At 39.1% G+C, this 19,092-nt stretch overlaps 1 protein-coding gene across 1 annotated transcript in view; it reads left to right on the top strand.

Moving 5' to 3' along the window:
* Nucleotides 1-5,036, top strand: part of LOC141111082 (uncharacterized) — a 37,347-nt gene extending 32,311 nt beyond the window's left edge. The window contains exon 6 of the mRNA XM_073603075.1: nucleotides 1,775-5,036. Coding sequence (XP_073459176.1) covers nucleotides 1,775-1,881 — 107 coding nt within the window. The 3' untranslated portion in view covers nucleotides 1,882-5,036. The remainder of the gene's footprint in view (nucleotides 1-1,774) is intronic.
* The last annotated feature ends 14,056 nt before the right edge of the window (nucleotides 5,037-19,092 follow it).

Below are 19,092 nucleotides of genomic sequence, written 5' to 3'. Positions count from 1 at the left end.
TTTTTAAAGTGCCCCTGTCCCCGCGAGCTCGCGCAGCGAAGAAAACGCATACGGAAGTCACGCCCGTATATGTAAACGGTGTTCAAACCACACATGTGAGGTATCGCCGCGATCGTCAGAGTGAGAGCAATAATTCTAGCCCTAGACCTCCTCTGTAGCTCAAACCTGGTAACCGTAAAATTTTTTTAAAATGTCGCCTATGGAAATTCATAGGTACCGTAGTTTGTCGCCATTCCACGAGTGCGTGCAATTATAAAGGGTGACATGTTTGGTATCTATTTACTCGGCGTAACATCATCTTTCACATTATACAAAAAAATTGGGGTAACTTTACTGTTTGGATTTTTTAAAATTCATGAAAGTGTCACTTTTCCAAAAATTTGCGTTTAAAACACCGCTGCACAAATACCGTGTGATAAAAAATATTGCAACAATCACCATTTTATTCTCTAGATTCTCTGCTAAAAAAATATATATAATGTTTGGGAACTCTAAGTAATTTTCTAGCAAAAAATACGGATTTTAACTTGTAAACACCAAATTTCAAAAATAGGCTTAGTCATGAAAGGGTTAATTGATTGGGAGCTTTGCTGACTTCCATCATCCAATCACGTGTAAGCAAAAATGCTGTTTTTCTTATTTTCCTTGCATGTGATTGGGTATTCTTTTCAAAGTAAAGATTCACCTTATTTACTAAGCTCTGGAGCAACTGCACCTTGCAAAGTGCACAGTCTAATTGCCTTTAGTATATCAACCCCACAGTGTGTTAGGACTACAGTACAACCCCAATAAGGAAGATGGTGTTTGTAGTTCACTAATATTATTAGTTGAGATATTCAAGGACGGTAGGGGAACATGCGCGGCATGGACTGGAGAGGCCGCCTCGGATCAGAGCTCTGGACCCACTCGGGATTTCGGCCATGATTCCAGGGGTTTACATTCCTGCAATTAACCCTGCAACACATGAACCCCCTTGGGATACCCCAGTGTATGCCTGCATCGAAAATAAAAACGCTCACTCACTATCTCCCCAGGACCCAGAAACAGTGCAGCATGGCTGGACATGGCACCAGCTCACAGCCCTCCCCCACTGCTGTATCTCTGCCATCAGAACCTTCACTCCTGGATCAGGGTTCTTCCAAAGACATTGAGTACCCTCCCCTGACTAAAGCTGACCTTGACCAAAGCTTAAACCCCATACATACGATTTGATTTTCTGCAGATTTTTGTCTTCAGATTTACCAAAATCATATAATATGAGGTCAAACCTTAAGAGTTTCAATTTGTATGCAATCTTGCAGGCCCTTGCACTACATGGTTTTGGTAAATCTGAAGACAAAAATCTGCAGAAAATGTAATAGTGTGTATGGGGGTCTAAGAATCATTATGCACCAAGCTACTAACTAAATTCCAAAGTGAGCTTTAAAAATCCACGACCACGCTATCTCAAGAAAAAAAAAAAATCAACCTCTCTGGCTTCTCGGATTTACTTGAGACCAAAGCATGATGAACTCTCCATTGCATATAATGAGATTTTCAAGGACACCAAATTTCTGACAAGATTAACAGGTATTTTCTATAATTGCAGAAAATGAACTTGAGCTTGAAAAAATGTAAACAGATAGGCACAACGTCTAAGGAAAATTGTACATTCTTGTTGTTGGGTTTACAGCAAATACAATTCAAGGCTGAGAAAAATCGCTGATGTACATGACATATGTGTAGAAGTGCAAAAAAAAAGCCAAATATTAACTAAATGTCTTTTTAATTTCAGCTACAACACCTGTAAAAACCACAAGTGCCAGTTCTGCAGTCCAGACCAGTCTCCTAACTGTGGCTTTATTTCAGATCCTTGGCTTGCTTATCATTACAAGCAAGTAAATGTCCTGAAGGCTTCCGTTCACCACTTACCTTGTATGAACATATTCAAAACTGTACATATGTTTGTGACAACACATCATTTTATGGTATGTCCTACAGTGCAACCAGCAGCTCAACCAGTATCTACCTTTCTACATTCATTAAAATTTATTAAATTAAATTTATAAATTAAATTTATTAACATATCTACATTTTTATTGAACCTAAAACATTAATCATAGCAAGAAGGAATCACATTTTGGAGCTTAATGCAATATAACAAAGGGGGGAGTCAACTATAGTTTTATCTTTATCACTTTGAGTTGCACTACAGAATTAAAAGAACTTGTGTTTAGCTTCTATGCACTTTACAGTGTAATGCACTACTATAGAAAGCCTTGTGGCCCTCCTGTAGTTGTTTTCTTCTATCAAGAAATTAATCAGAGAGAGTGGTTAGACGACTCTATTTGATGGAAAACAAAACAGAAACTCACCTTGAACCTGCCTGGACTTTCAAAGTAAACATAGCCGAGGGGGAAATTGCTTCTTTAGTAATTCACTACTCTATATGCAGAAGAGTCAATACTGCTAGTTCTAACTACATTAGTAATGATAATGCATTGCAAAAAGCCTTGGTAGCAGAATCAGCACCTACAATGCCATCTATATCAAATATACCATGGATATTTTATATTTTGTAGATTTTTAAACAGATTCTTCCACCAAATAAAAAAAAAAATTGTAGGTAAAGAACAGAAAAGTTAACTATTTTAAATGCTTACTTGCAGTGTTTTTTAATTGCATTATTTTAAGCTTATTTACAATGTGCCTTTGACTTGCATGAAAACCTGTCTACTCCAGGAAGACTTAATTGTCTAGTACCTCTCCGAGCAAACACACACACCTTGCACGTCATACTCCTCTCCTCTTCTGGAAGTTTCTAATTACTCTATGTGCTGGCCCAGCTCTTCTTCAACTCCCCTCTCCTCCACATATGCTTTTATGTAGCTGTCAGAGAGAAATGAAGGAAAATACTGTGTTGTATAGAGTGTCAGTTGAGTGATACTTCTACATCTGCTGGGGCTGCTGAAATCAAATACAAGATCACCATCAGATGTCTTAGGCCTCTTTAATGTCCACACAAGGGAGGTTTTTATAGTTATATAATATACCTGAAATACACGAAATGTATATATAATCTTATGGGAACATTGTTAATGAAATGAATGGTCTTGCAACAGGTTCTCTTTAAAGAATTTAATGTTGAAGACACCGTGTTTGGTATTTTTATTAAAGCTAATCTCTAGGCAAAACTGAAAGAAATGTGCTCCAGCTTTACTATAGGGCTTTGCTTTAAGATGATGCCCGGTCTTTTCTTCATTAATTGAGCTGGAAATTATGGCTGCTAAGGCCTCATGTACACTGCTTCTGCTAAACGGAAGTTTACGAGCAGTTGGGTGTTTTTTTTTCATCTGCCCCTGAACTCTCCTCTATGTTATCTTATCTGTCCATGTACACAGGGTCATTTATAGTCGTTTCTAGGCAGTTGAGTTTAGAGGCATTTTTTAGAACGCGAAAAAACTCACGTTTAGCCGCGTTTCGTTTACACGCATTTTTCATTTTTGGCTATTTTGAAAAAAAAATACATTTTTTTTTTAAACGCTTCTAAATGCAAAACACATCAAAACGCAACTAAACGCACCATGTAAATGTGGCAAAACTGAAGTTTTAAAAGTCGGTCAAGTTAAGTCGTTCAGGAGAGGTTGTAAAAACGTCCCGTGTACAAGAAGCCTAACAGTTCCTATGAAAGCATATCCTGTTGAGAAGACCAGTAACCCTGGTTAGCTTTCTGTGCGCGGAGTGACCCACCTCTTTAACCACTTCAGCCCCGGAAGATTTTACCCCCTTCCTGACCAAGGCACTTTTTGCAATATGACACTGCGTCGATTTAACTCACAATTGTTAAAAAAAAAAATTGCAATAAGTGTATATTGATTGGTTTGCGCAAAAGTTATAGCTTCTACAAACTATGGGAAAGATTTATGGCATTTTTATGACATTTTTATTATTTTTATTTTTTTATTAGTAATGGCGGTGATCTACAATTTTTATCGGTATTGCGACAGACAGATCGGACACTTTTGACACATTTTTGGTACCATTGACATTTATACAGCGATCAGTGCTATAAAAATGCATTGATTACTGTGTAAATGTCACTGGCAGGGAAGGGGTTAACACTAGGGGGCGATCAAGGGGTTAAATGTGTGTTCTCTCACAAATTACACACACAAATTTCCGTTCTGGCACTCGTGCATGCGATCACCACCGGCCATGCGCATTGGGTCCCCCGCCGTGCAGCGGGGGCACGGACGCACCCTCTGGCAGCCACTAAGGGGAAGGACGTACCCATACGGGATTTCGCCCAGGAGAGCCATTGTGCCGCAGTATATCTGCGTGAGCCGGTCAGGAATCGATTAACACCCCACTAGCTCTGCAGGAGGCCCCTATGTGATGTAATGTGCCCTGCAGGCTCCTCCTCATTGCACAACTGAAAGAAGAGGATCGTGACATTGGGTGATGAAGTCACAGTTTTTTTTGTTTTTTTTTACCTAAAGGAGCTAGATAAGTAGAAAACGAAACAAGCAGATTCTCTAAATGGGTCTTTAAGATAATAAATGGAGATGTGCTTTGAAAAAGTAAAAAATGTTGTATTGTTTAAATGTCTATGTGCAATCTTTCATCTTTTATACTGGACAGAAAAATGATAAAATAATAATTAAATTCTGTAGATTTACCCAAGATATTTCCACATTAATCTATAAAAGAACAGTTTGTAATAGAACACAACGCTTTTGAAAATTGTAGGAAATTTATGTTGCATTTTTTGACAATTTACAGTTGATTTTTCTTTACATATAGCTAATGTGTTTGCAAAGTCAATGTACCAATTCTATATGATATAAATTCGCATTTTCAATTTTGGTGTGAAAACTGGAAATGTGTTTTCTAGATATGATCACTAAAATGTAAACCCATTTGTATTTTGTTAGCTTTCCTTTATGCCAACACATCAGTTATTTCCATTATTGTTGTTAATATCTTCATTACTAAACATGTTGTAATAATTCTGATTCAGAATATGAAAAAAATGAATAAAAATCTCATGAAAAGTTTTTTCGTAGATAAATTGAGTATTTTAAATCTGAAGCTTTGCATGCTGTTTGTTTTTATTGAATGCAAGTTTAGTTTTTGATACATAGGGGGAGTGTAAAGCCAGGTTTATATCACTGTGTCTGTGTCCCCAATGAGAACATTTTACTAATTTTCTATCTTTGTGCAGGGGTTGCAGAGACAGGAAAAAAATTGCAGTAGGGTCACAGAGAAACACCTGCAGAAATGTTAAAAAGAGAGAGATATAATTTTGCCCCTGTACAAATCAAGTAAGACCTCATCTGGAATATGCAGTTCAGTTTTGGGCACCAGTTCTCAAAAAGGATATCGGGCAACTGGAGAAAGTGCAGAGAAGAGCAACCAAAACTGATAGGAGAGGCATGGAGGAGCTCAGCTATGAGGAAAGATTACAGGAACTGAATTTATTCTTTCTTGAGAAGAGGAGATTACGTGGGGATATGATCAGCATGTATAAATACATAAGGAGTCCATATAGTGAACTTGGTGTTGAGTTACTCACTTTAAGGCCATTACAGAGGACAAGGGGGCACTCTTTACGTCTATAGGAAAAAAGATTTAATCTCCAAATACGGAAAGGTTTCTTCACAGTAAGAGCTGTGAAAATGTGGAATAGACTTCCTCCAGAGGTGGTTCTGGCCAGCTCAGTAGAGTTTAAAAAAGGCCTGGATTCTTTCCTAAATGTACATAATATAACTGGGTACTGACAATTATAGGTAAAGTTGATCCAAGGAAAATCCGATTACCTCTCGGGGATCAGGAAGGAATTTTGTTCCCCTGTTGTAGCAAAGTGGATCATTCTTTGCTGGGGTTTTTTGCCTTCCTCTGGATCAACTGTGGGTGAAGAATTGTGTATATGGGATTGTATGATATTTTTGTTTGTTTGAACTAGATGGACTTGTGTTTTTTTTCAACCCTACTAACTATGTAAAGTGTAACGCCACTTCTTTAGTATAGTGTCTTGCGTGCAACTATATTGCTATAATAAAAAGTGAAAAAGCTACTAGCACTTATCACATCCCCAAACTTATGTGTGCATACCTAAAATAATTATAAAATGTGCTGCGCTGTGTATGCTGTAAATTAAATAAACTATATAATTAAATGCAATTCGACAAAAGTGCTCCAGTTTGCAAATACTTGCATACAAAAAATAAATTGTAGATATGTGCTTCTCTGTGTACACTTAAATCAATAAATTACACTAATAAAACTATATACTATTCATTAAAAAGAATATCTCCTAAGTGCAAGACCGTCTTCTATCTTCAATTTGTAAAGTGCATCAATGTCCTATAAACAATGATTATATCTGTAAATCCGTACAGTAGTATTGAATATACATGTGATTACAAACAGTCCATTAATGTGCAATACATCCGTGATGGTGATTCAATTATGCCGTGCTTGCATGCTTCTATATATCCAAATACTTCTTTCCGTATCCGTTTAAATACTCCATACTAGTGACTATGAAATACACTTGTGTTCCCCAACCAGATGTGTGCTCACCTAATATGTGACCTTACAATTAAGCTCAGTTATATATCACTTTTTTTTCCTTCCAGGACTGAACCTATAGCTATCTGCTTCTCTTTCCCCCTGCCGCCGCTGTGTCTCCTTGGCTCTTTGCAGTGCAATCCGTGTCATGCGTATAAGGAAAAGGACTCCAATAGTGCTTATTTTGTTAAAATGCTATTGTTTTTACTGATCCAAAATAGTACTACTTACACTGGTTTGGTGCTCCAATGCTCCTCCCTTAACAGCATTAAAAACCTCTTTAATCGTCAACGATTTTTTATTTTTTTTGTGTAATTTATTGATTTAAGTGTACACAGAGAAACACGTATATGCAGGTTATTTTATGTAAGTAATTCCACTTCTGTTGAGAAAAAAATATATATTTCCCTATGTATATTGCAGAAATTTTAACAAACGTAGTTGCTGATTACTACCCCTTTCTGTCATGAAGAAATAGCTGTTTGTTTCACCATGTACTTTCCAGACTGATTCCTGAAAGGGAGGATCTGGTTCATTATAACCCCCTGTTGCACGCTCAGTTCTGTTTTCAATCCATTTTTATTAATTTTATAAACAATTTATACAAATGCATATACATTCGAATACTTTACTACTATAGCTATACATATTATCCTGTGTCCCTAACAAAAGACAATTTCTATTATATCCATCTATCTTCCTTTTCTATTCCCTTGTCCTTTTCCACAGGACCTTATTCTATTCCATTCATCCAACAGCCTTAACTCAAAAATACCAAGAGAAAAAAAATATATATATATATATATATTTTTCCCTACCTCTCCCTGGGGCGGTTTATTCCCTTTCATAAGTATTGCATCATATATGCTGAGGACCGAAATTCCTCCCATTGTTGCCAAATTTTTGACCTTTGATTCTTTGTGATCTTTTCTCTACTGATCTGCCATTCCATATATTGTATTTCGTTCAATTCACAAACCCACTCCAGTACTATAGGACTTTTTATTTCTCGTCATCTCCGGGCTATTATGCCCCGTACACACGGTCAGATTTTCCGATGGAAAATGTCCGATCGGAGCGTGTTGTCGGAAATTCCGACCGTGTGTGGGCTCCATCTGACATTTTCCATCGGATTTTCCGACACACAAAGTTGGAGAGCAGGAGATAAATTTTCCGACAACAAAATCCGTTGTCGGAAATTCCGATCGTGTGTACACAAATCCGACGGACAAAGTGCCACGCATGCTCAGAATAAATAAAGAGATGAAAGCTATTGGCCACTGCCCCGTTTATAGTCCCAACGTACGTGTTTTACGTCACCGCGTTCAGAACGATCGGATTTTCCGACAACTTTGTGTGACCGTGTGTATGCAAGACAAGTTTGAGCCAACATCCGTCGGAAAAAATCCTAGGATTTTGTTGTCGGAATGTCCGAACAAAGTCCGACCGTGTGTACGCCCTATAACTGTTTTGGCAGCTGTTGTCATATGGTGAAGGATATTCATTTTTATTGACTTTATTGACCCTGGTATTATAGATAGTATCGATACCTTTACATCTGGTTGTATTTCAATACCTAATACTTTCTGATATATTTCAAATATCTTACTCCAGAAATCTCTCACTCTATGACACCCATACCATATATGTATCGTTGTTCCCCCATCCTTAAGGCATCTCCAGCAAGTCTCTGTATTATCTTTATTTTTTTTATTTAGGGCCACTGGACTCCAATACCATCTCATAATAATCTTATAGTTTCTTTTTTGATGTTTAACCGCTACCGATGTTTTATTTATTACTGAAAATGCTTTATCCCATTCCAATACTGGAATCAAACTCCCTATTTCATTCTCCCATTTTCTTATGCATGCTAATTCATTGAGAGGTCCGGAGGGAAACAACATTTTATATACAATAAACAGTTTTGAATCGTTTTCGCTCGTCTATTAACACTTGTTCGAAACTAGTTAATGGTCTGTTAGTCAAAAATGGCTGTATTTTTGATTCTATGTATGTTTTCAATTGGTGGTATTGTATCCATTTATTTTTATGTTCAGGCCCCATGTCAAGCAATTGTGGAAGTTTGCCATCTAGCAAACTTCCACGCTCAGTGTTCTGATGAGGAAAGTTGCTCATTTAGAAGCAGTTAACCCTTGGGGATATCTTATCAAAATTGAAATTTTCTATTTTTTATTCCTACTTCTGACTTGTATTTTAGTGGCACATCTAAGAAAATCAGTTAGACAATTACACGAGCAGGAAATTACATTTGTGAAAGCTTCACATACACCAACAGTGTACAGAACACCTCCAGGTTTCATATTACAAGAAATTATTTTGACAGTTTTAGAAAATTACATTGGCTGTAGTTTGAAATGGAAATGCAACTTTTAATAACATCAACCGTTTACACCTAAGGGTAAACAAATGTAAATGCCTAAGCACAATTTTGAAACTTTAACCACTTCCGGACCGCTACACGCCGATGTACGTCCCTACTTTGGGCTAGCTGCCATAACCCTGGTATCTCTGTGTTCGGCCGGCGGTCCAGTACAAGATAAAAGTGGTCTCTGCAGCAGATTCACTGCGAGATCACTTTTATCAGAGGCGGGAGAGGGGCCCCCTCCTCCTGCCACGATTCGGTGCCCTCCGCCGCTTACCGGTGCCGTCAGCAGCAGCGGAGGCGATCGCGTCTGTCCCCTGGGCTGACATGGAGACGAGTGAGGGAAAGATCCCCGTCTCCATGACACTGCAGGGCGGAAGCTATGTCAAAATGTCACTTCCGCCCATAGCTCTTAAAGGGCCAATTTATTTTGTTTATTTTTTTAAATGACAATTTTTTTTTTTTATTACATTTTAGTGTAAATATGAAATCTGAGGTCTTTTTGACCCCAGATCTCATATTTAAGAGGTCCTTTCATGCTTTTTTTCTATTACAAGGGATGTTTACATAGGAATAAAAGTGTTTTTTTTTAAACAGTGTAAAAATAAAAAGTAAAAGGTAAAATAAATAAGAAAAAAAAAAATGTAAAACATGCCCGGTCCCGTCGAGCTCACGTGCAGAAGCGAGCGCATACGTGAGTAGCGCCCGTATATGAAAATGGTGTTGAATGAATGAATGAATTACTTTTATAGCGCTACAAATGCGAACTGAATTGCGCCTCAAGGCACTTGATCCCTCCTGTGTTGTCCTGCATCTTAGAAGAGGTGGGTCTTGTGTTTTTTCTGAAGGCCTGATGGTTTTCTTCCATGCGGATGTTCATGGGTAGAGTGTTCCATAGCCGTGGTCCTTGGACTGCGAATCTTCGTTCTCCCTTTAAATTGTAGCGGGACTTGGGAATGAGGTGGAGGTTTTGGCTAGTTGATCGAAGACAGCAATAAGGTGCCTAGTGTTTTATTTTCTCGCATACGTATTGAGGAGCGTTTCCTTGTGTGCATTTGTGGGTGAGGCAGAGGGTCTTGAATGTGATCCGAATCTTTACGGTTAGCCAATGTAGGGTCCTCAGGGATGGGGAGATGGATTCCCAGGTTTTTTTTCCCGTTACCAGTCTTGCTGCCGTGTTTTGGATGACTTGTAGGCATGCAATCTGGTATTAAGGAAGTCCTATGTAGAGGGAGTTTGCGTAGTCGAGTCGGGAATTGATGATAGTTCCAACTACTGCTGCTTTGTCCTCTTCTGGAATGAAAGGCATGAGTCTACGTAGCAGGCGGAGAAGATGGTGAGATCCGCTGACTACTGATCCTATTTGTGCATCCATCGACATCTCTGAGTCAAAGATGACTCAGAGACTTTTGGCTTTGGTGCTTGGGGAGATGGTCTGTCCAAGGATGGAGGGTGGTGTCCATGGGGTCTTAGTTTTTGTATTTCGGTTTGCGTGGAGGAGAAGAAACTCTGTTTTAGATCCGTTGAGTTTGATCCATCCAGTCGTCTATCAATGTAAGGCATTTTTCTAGTCGGTGATATTGGTCTTTTTGTCCGGTGATGCGAAAGTAGAGTTGAGTGTCATCAGCGTATGAGTGGAAGCAGAGGTCCGATTTTCTGATGATTTTGAGGAGTGGGCGGATGTGGATGTTGAAGAGCACGGGTGACAAGGGTGAACCTTGAGGGACTCCATAAGAAATTGCGCGAGTTTCAGAGGTGAAGGCTCCTAGTTTCACTGTCTGTGAATGATTTCCTAGGAAGGAACCATGGTAAATCTGAATCTGTGACTCCTGCTACTTCTGTGAGGCGGATGAGTAGAGTATTGTGGTCCACTGTGTCGAACGCTGCACTGAGGTCCAACAGTACCAGGAGACATGATTCTCCATCATCTGCTGCTTCGAGGGCGTCGCCCCATATTTTAAGAAGTGCCGTTTCTGTGCCATGGCCTGGGCGGAAGCCTGACTGCAGTGGGTCCAAGAGTTTGTGTGTGTCCAGGTGGAGTTTTAGATGTTGTACTACTGCTTTCTCCATAATGTTGGAGATGGTGTTAAGGCTTGTTACCGGCCTGTGGTAGTTAGAGTCTTTAGGGTCGAGGTTGGGTTTCTTTAGGAGGGGGTTGACAATGCCTTGCTTGAGGGTGATCGGAACAATCCCTTCTTTGAATGACTGATTCATGAGATGTGTTATCGTAGGAGCCAAGATGTCTGAACATTCTTTCAGGAGTTTTGTGGGAATGATGTCGTTTGGTGATGTGCTGTCTCGGAGGCTTCTGATGATGTTTTTGGTGGTGTCAGTGGTGATTGGAATCAGCAAAAAATTTGGTGATTGTGTGATGTTCGTGTCTATTTCCTCTTTTTGCTTTAGTTGCATGAGGTTGGTTGTTTTTTTCTGTTGAATTGTTTTCCAAATGTTGTCGATTTTGTTGATGAAAAAATCTGAAAATTCATTGCAGAATTCTTGAGTTTAGTTTGCTGGGGGTTCTAGGCATTTGAGGTTCATAGTCTGCGTGACTATTTTGAAAAGTTCCTGAGGGCGGTTTAAGGCTGTTGAGATGATGTTTGAGAAATGTTCTTTTTTTGCTTTGAAGATTGCTTTGTGATATTTCTTAGTGAGTGCTTTGTAGTTTGTGTGGTTTTCCTTTGTAGCATTTCTTCTCCAGGCTCTGTTCAAACCACACATGTGAGGTATCGCCGCGATCGGTAGAGCGAGAGCAATCATTCTAGCCCTCCTCTGTAATGCAAAACATGCAACTGGTAGAATTTTTTAAATGTTGCCTATGGAGATTTTTAAGGGTAAAAGTTTGTCACCCTTCCTCGAGAGGGCGCAATTTTGAAGCGTGACATGTTGGGTATCAATTTACTCGGCGTAACATTATCGTTCACAATATAAAAAAAATTGGGCTAACTTTACTGTTATCTTATTTTTTCATTAAAAAAAGTGTATTTTTTTTTTTTAAAAGTGCGCTTGTAAGACCGCTGCGCAAATACGGTGTGACAGAAAGTATTGCAACAACCGCCATTTAATTCTCAAGGATGTTAGAAAAACAATGTTTAATGTTTGGGGGTTCTAAGTAATTTTCTAGCAAAAAAAACCTGTTTTTAACTTGTAAACACCACATCTAAAAAAGAGACCCGGTCTTAAAGTAGTTAACCTGTATTGGTAAAACTGTACATATCATCACAACTACCTTGTGTATCCAGGTGGATTATATCTTGTTTGTTTTCAGGACAAATTGGGCTTTCTTTGGTGGTAAATGGTAACGGATATCTCACAATATTTTTCTAATTATTAAAGAAAAAGTAACTGTATATTTGTTGCTATTATCATAATTTACCACTAAACCCAAAATAAATTCTCCTGCTCCTGACGATTGCAGTGATACCACATATGTGCTAGTTGTTGTTTGTACCCATAGTGCAGCCCAGAAACAACGGTGCACATTTTGCATTTGTTTTTATCCTCCCAAAAGCACACTGACACTGATACTAATTTAATTTTTTTTTCTTTTTATTTTATTCTACCCAAAATATGATGACTGGAACCTTTAACCCCCACCTTCACCTTTGATCTCAACCTTGACTCTAAAATCAAGGTCGGGTAATGACCCTGAAATCATAGATGCTAATGAATTGATATTTTTTTCTTTGTTCATTCTTTTTTTATTTATTTTTTATTCTTATTTTTTTTATTTTTTTACACACTTTGATTTGTTTACATTTCTTCTCCTGCAAGAAGAGGAAGATGCATTGGCGTTGATTTACTAAAGGCAGCTAGACTATGCACTTTACAAAATTGTAGTTGCTCCAGAGCTTAGTAAATGAGGTAAGGCTTCAGTTTGCAAAATGTACCCAATCACATGCAAGAAGAATTAAAAAAACAGCATTTTTGCTTGCACATTATTGGATGATGGAAGTCAGAAGAGCTTATGCTCATTTACTAAGCTCTGGAGCAACTACACTTTGCAAAGTGCACAGTCTATTTGCCTTCAGTAAATCAACCCCACTGCATCTTTCTCTTCATTCAGAAGAAGAAGTAAACAGAGGGGCGGGCTCACAGTGACTGCCACTATCAGATTTGTTGAGATGTCATAGCTTTTATTGTTGTTATTATTATTATTATATGGAAATTGCTTCTCATAATTTCATTTGATGTGTGTAATGCATTCATTTTATATTTATTATTATTATTTTCATTTGTATTGTTATTGTCAGTATTACTGTGATTTTAATGTTCAGGAGTGTGGCCCGCCTTTTTGCTACTCCCATCCCCACCCACCAGTGGCAGGGGTCTCAGTACCATGTGATGAGACCCACTTGCTATATTAAGTGTGTCAATGCAACAACACAGATCGGCTCTGAGGAAGAGGGGATCTCCCCTCGAAACGCGTCACCCATCTGAAAGGTCCTCCGGTATGTTAGACATGGTCCTAGTGACCTGGTCACTTTGAGCTCATTATGAGCTTTGAAATGCTTTTATGATTGACCCGTTTGTGAGTATATTTCCTTTCTTTATATACCAATAAACATTACTTGGGTAATGCGCAAGGTTGGTGCGCCCTATTTTAGTTTTTTCTATGGTGACTGATCAGTGTGATAGCCAACCAGAGGCTATCATAGCGATCAGGTGACCCGGAACTGTGAATCCCAGTTCCTGATCGTTAGTACGAGACTCCTACAAAGGGTTTGAATTCTTCCGTAGCACAAACTATGAACTTTTCATATTAATAGTATTATGGGTTATTAAAAAAAAGTATGTGTTGTTTAAAGTGTGAGTAGTTTATCTGCCCATGACTAACAAAAAGATTTATAACTCATATTAACCTCCCTGGTGGTTTTCCCGAGTGTGGCTCGGGGTTAAAATTCAGGACCATTAGCGGTAACCCCGAGCCACACTCGGGATTACATCGCAGGATCCTGGTGTGGCTTTACTTACCTTGTCCCCGGGATCCTGTGATGTCCCCCGCAGTGTCTGTGGGCTCCGTCCTCCTCTGAAGCCTCTCCGTGCCAGGTTCCTTTCCCTGCAAGCGGCGCGACGCACGGGGGCGGAGCCTGGCAGCAAATTCAAAAAATTGTAAAAACCATAACACATACAGTACTGTAATCTTACAGATTACAGTACTGTATGAAATTATTTCACATCCCTTTTGTGCCCAGTGCTTTGTCCTATGCCCTGCAAGCAGTTTTATGTTATATATACTGTTCTTTCTGCCTGGAAACTGGAGATTGTCCATAGCAACCAAAAAGTGTCCCTTTACATCAAAAGTGGCTTTAGACCAGCTAGAAAACAGCGATAGTAAATTAGAACACTTGCAGAATTGAGCGATAGTGAATCGTAGGGAAATTTATTTTATTATTATTTTTTTTTTTTAATTATTTATTTTTATTTATTATATTATAATTTATGTTTTTGTGTTTCAAACTTTATCATACCCGGGATATCTACTAGACTCTTGTTTGGTCAGATTTAAGTGTGTTATTGTTAATAATTATAGACCTACAATATAAAACGCCAAATTTCCATGCAAAATAATTGTACCACTTTCAGCACCTAAAATCCGAAATAATCATACCGCCAGGGAGGTTAAAAAATGTTTCATCTTACTTTACATTTAAATATATCCTTGGGGGAGATTTACTAAAGACTGTGCACTTTGGAAGCACAGTTGCACTCTGCAAGTGTAGTTGCTCCAGAGCTTAGTAAATAAGGTGAAGCTTCACTTCACAAATACTTTGCCACTAATATCACAAAACAATGGTGATGCTCAATAGTGATTTCAAGAGAAGGGTTACATGAATCACAGTGGATGAATATATTAACCCCTTGGTGCTGGCCGTATGCAAATACGAAGCCTCTCTGCACCTTGTCCATAGCATCGAGGGGCCGCATATTTTGCATGAATTGCTGTCTATTAGAGCTGCACAATTATGGATATAATGAGAATCACAATTTTTTTGCTTAGAATAAAGATCACGATTCTCGGTGTAACATCATCTTTCACATTATACAAAAAAATTGGGCTTACTATTTTGTTTAGTTTTTCTTTAGTTCATTGAAGTATACTGTACTGCGCAAGTACAGTGTGACATAAAATATTGCAACAATCTCCATTTTATTCTCTAGGGTCTCTGCTAATATATGTATGTATATATATTAGGGCTTGGAAAATTAAAGATTAATTCCTCGATTAATCGTTAATTTTTTTGATCAATCAAAATTATTTTGATCGGTACTCACCTTTCCGCTGGCTTCCGGGTCTTCAGGGAGTTCCATTGGAGATCCGGTGACGTCACGGACATCGACGTCACTGGACTCCTCCCCCCTTCCCCAAGTGCCCCCGTCTGCTAATGAAGGGAAGGGGGGAGGAGTCCGGTGACATTGATGTCCGTGAAATCATAAATTAAGGAAGACAGATCCTAATGATTTGATTGATCTCACTGGTCAAAGTATTCAGATAAACATCTATGTAAATCCTGGACTTGGCTATGAAAATCAACATATCTGAGTGCTTTCCTGACTATAAGTCAGTTTGACGATGAACTGACACTGATTGGTTATCCAGCAATCAAGAAATATTTATGATACACTTTTTTCCAAAGAGCTGACACTTTGCTGTCTCAGCAGGTGATGGATGTCTCTGGCTCTCCATCGGTCCCCCTGATGCACAATGGTGCTATTTAAATAGACTGTAGGGTGATGCCGTAGCCCAACCCCGTTGAGGAAGTCCTGAGGAAGTTCTGATTGAACGTAATGTGTACGGGGGAGGAGCTACGCATGATGTCAGCTAAAAGCAGTTGGATCTGTATGTGCGTTATAATTAATTGAAATTAGTCGATTAATCGATTAAAAAAAAAATCAATTAATCAAGCACGAAAATTTTAATCAGTAACAGCCATAATATATATATATATATATATATATATATATATATATATATATATAATGTTAGGGGTTCTAAGTCATTTTCTAGCAAAAAAATACTGATTTTAACTTGCAAGCAGCAAGTGTCAAAAAAGGTTTAGTCTTTAAGTGATTAAACTGCCTTCATTTCGGGAGACGGAAGTTCATTCCTTTGATCTAAAAGAACTGAGAGATACATTGTTTCTGTTTATCACTGTTGATAAACATTTGCCGGCTGAGTTTTCTTTTTTTTCTTTTGACAGCTCTGCATGGTTCTGCACTTGTTTAACGTGAATCAAGGAAATGCTGTATTAAAATGGAGTTCCACCCAAAAGTGGAACTTCCGCTTATCTGCTTCCTCCCCCCCTCCGGTGCCATTTTTGGCACCTTGCAGGGGGGAGGGGGGAATGGGTACCTGTTTTGACAGGTACCTTTCCATACTTTCAGGAGACTGCGCCGCGGCACAGTCCTTTGGAAGTTCAGCCCCCCTCCTCCTTCCTCCACTGCCGAACCAGTTTGAAAGTGCAGCGCGTTTCGTGCATGCGCAGTAGGTTTCCTTTACCAGGAATGGCGGCGGCAACACCCGACAGCTGATGCAAAGATCATCTGGGATGCCAACATCGCAGGCTCCCTGGACAGGTAAGTGTCCATATATTAAAAGTCATCAGCTACAGTATTTGTAGCTGCTGACTTTAAATTTTCCCCAGCCTGGAACTCCTCTTTAAGACCATAAAGGGGGTTGAATTGCGATAAAGATATTTTAACAATTAATCATGCAGATCTACTGCTTATACACATGTGCTGAGAGTATGCGTGTTGCACGCTCCAAGCACAGTTACCGTGGACTAACCAAAAGCTCGGACTACGTGACCCCCGTCACAGTCAATCATGGCAGTCACGTGATCTTAAGCTGCGCCCCACCTCCCGGTGTCATAACCCTCTTAAAGTGGCGGGAGACGCAGAAACTAAGAGGTTGTAAACCTCCATTGGTAAGTTGTACCTATAGGTAAGCATATAAAAAGACTTAACTATAGGTACTGTAAATATCTCCTAAACGTGCACCGTTTAGGAGATATTTGCTGTACACTGCGCCAATGATGTCATTGCTGTGCCGTGTCGTTGTTTCAATAGCAAGTGTTGTGACAGACTGCTCCCGTGCACATGCGAGGGAGTGCCATCACGTGACTCCAGGCGGTCACAGAATCAGAGTCTGCAGTCCCGGCAGGAAGAGGGGTGAACATGGATGCGGCCTGCAGCAGGGACAGCATGGGCTTTGTTTGCAGGTAAGTGTCACATAATGGGCTAGTATGCAGTGCATACTAGCCCATTATGCTTTTACTTTGCAGGGGGAAAAAAAGAAGTAAAACCCATCAGGGTTCTCTTTAAGGTCTGGAAATAGCACATCATAATAATTGTTTCTCCTAGAAAAAAGGAGACAGGGTCTCTTTAATATTGGCAATATATTTAGCAGTTTGGGGAAAAACTTTGGATGTTTTCCCTCAGTTTCAATACAATAAACGATGGAATTAAACAATGGAATTAAAGAAGACCTTCATTAGAGAAGTGGTGGCTAAAAAAGCAAGCAGAGGTCAAAGGGTTATTTAGGATGCCAGTATTGTCTTTGGCACACAGGTGATCTTTTTCCTATTATTGACTTACCATGTCTTGTTCTGCAATATGTCTCTTTGTGGAGGAGGCCATCTTGGCAGAGATTAAGGCTTTGCTTCCTCATGTCAAAACTGTCCTCCTGATGACTGATAATCTAATGACTGATGGAGTAATAGTCAAAAGCAAGCAGGGAAGAATTAGGAAGTTCAAATCCACAGAATAAAAAAAAAGAAGAAGGGAAGTCGTTAGTCATTAGGCACAGCTTCCTTTTCGAGGAGAGAAGTAAACAGCACAGTCATACACCTATGAAACCTATGAGATTATCGGTCATATTCTGCAGTGTCTTTGATGACAGCTCACTGTAGATATACTGTATAGCTATAATCATAAGGCTACGTAACAAGAGTGCCTAGGCACAGTCAAATGTCAAGAAGTAAACTGCTATACTTCGAAAAGAAATTGAGGCATTAAAGACAAATTGTAACATTTGCAGGGTACTGCACTATTAGAGCCCATTCACACAGGGGCAACACGACTTCCAGCACGACTTTGGGAGGCAACTTGGACACGACTTGAGTATGAATCACAGCATGACTTGGGGCAACTTACAACACAACTTGAAGTCGCCTCCAGGACAGGGAACTTTACAAGTGGCCAATCAGAGCTTATCAGTTGTGTGTGAGAAGGAGGGGGCTGGCTGTTTAGTGGAGGAAATCACTTTCTGTTTCCTTTCTGCTTCCTGTAAAGTTGCCTCAGTATGAACAGTGATCAGACTTGGAGGCAACTTCCATTGAAATCAATGGGTACAAGTTGCCTTCAAGTCGGATTGAAGTAGTACAGGAACCTTTTCTGAAGTCGGAGCGACTGCAGTAGTGTGTATTAAGACAGATCCATTCACTTACATTGATTTTTTCATGTAGCACGACTTGAGGCGACTAGGGGCGACTTGAAGTCGGATCCAAAGTTGCCCCAGTGTGAATGGGCTCTTAAAGTATAACTAAACAGTAAAAAGCAAAAAGGAAAATCTGCGCTTGTGGTTAAAATAAAAAATATCTGCTGAACACTATAACCTTGATCCCAAGCAATTGAACGACATTGCAAAAAAATGCATTAGTATTAAACAATTTCATGAACTAATGGGTAAATGAACAACAAATACACATGATAAAAAAGATGAAAATCTTGGTTTTCACCTCCAATAGTGTCGATAAATTGTCCCCATTAAAAATCATGACAAATTTTTTCAAACCAGTAGACAAGGTGTAATAAAATTAGTATATGTTAGATAAAGTCCCAAAATCCATGACAGAGATGGAAAGAAAAGGAAGCTTCAAGGATAGCCGAGGTGACACCGGAAAACACAGTCTCAAAAGGCTTACCAGAAAGCTGGCGACCTTCTTATTAGGGTGATCAGTATGTGCTCAGCTAGGTCCTAAAGATGGACTTCATGGCAAAGGATAAGCATATATTACCAGCCGAGGTCACTGTATTGATGTATAGAGGCGCCTCTAAATATCAGATCAATAGAGAGCTCAGATAGACCAAAGGATAAGTAAAATAAAATAGTTCCACATAGTGTAATAATATAAAACCATCCAAAAATGTAAATA

Source organism: Aquarana catesbeiana, linkage group LG10 (genome assembly GCF_042186555.1).
Source record: "Aquarana catesbeiana isolate 2022-GZ linkage group LG10, ASM4218655v1, whole genome shotgun sequence".
Taxonomy (NCBI): Eukaryota; Metazoa; Chordata; class Amphibia; order Anura; family Ranidae; genus Aquarana; species Aquarana catesbeiana.
Note: the sequence above shows the minus strand (reverse complement) of the source record. Positions and strands in the feature narration are given on the sequence as shown.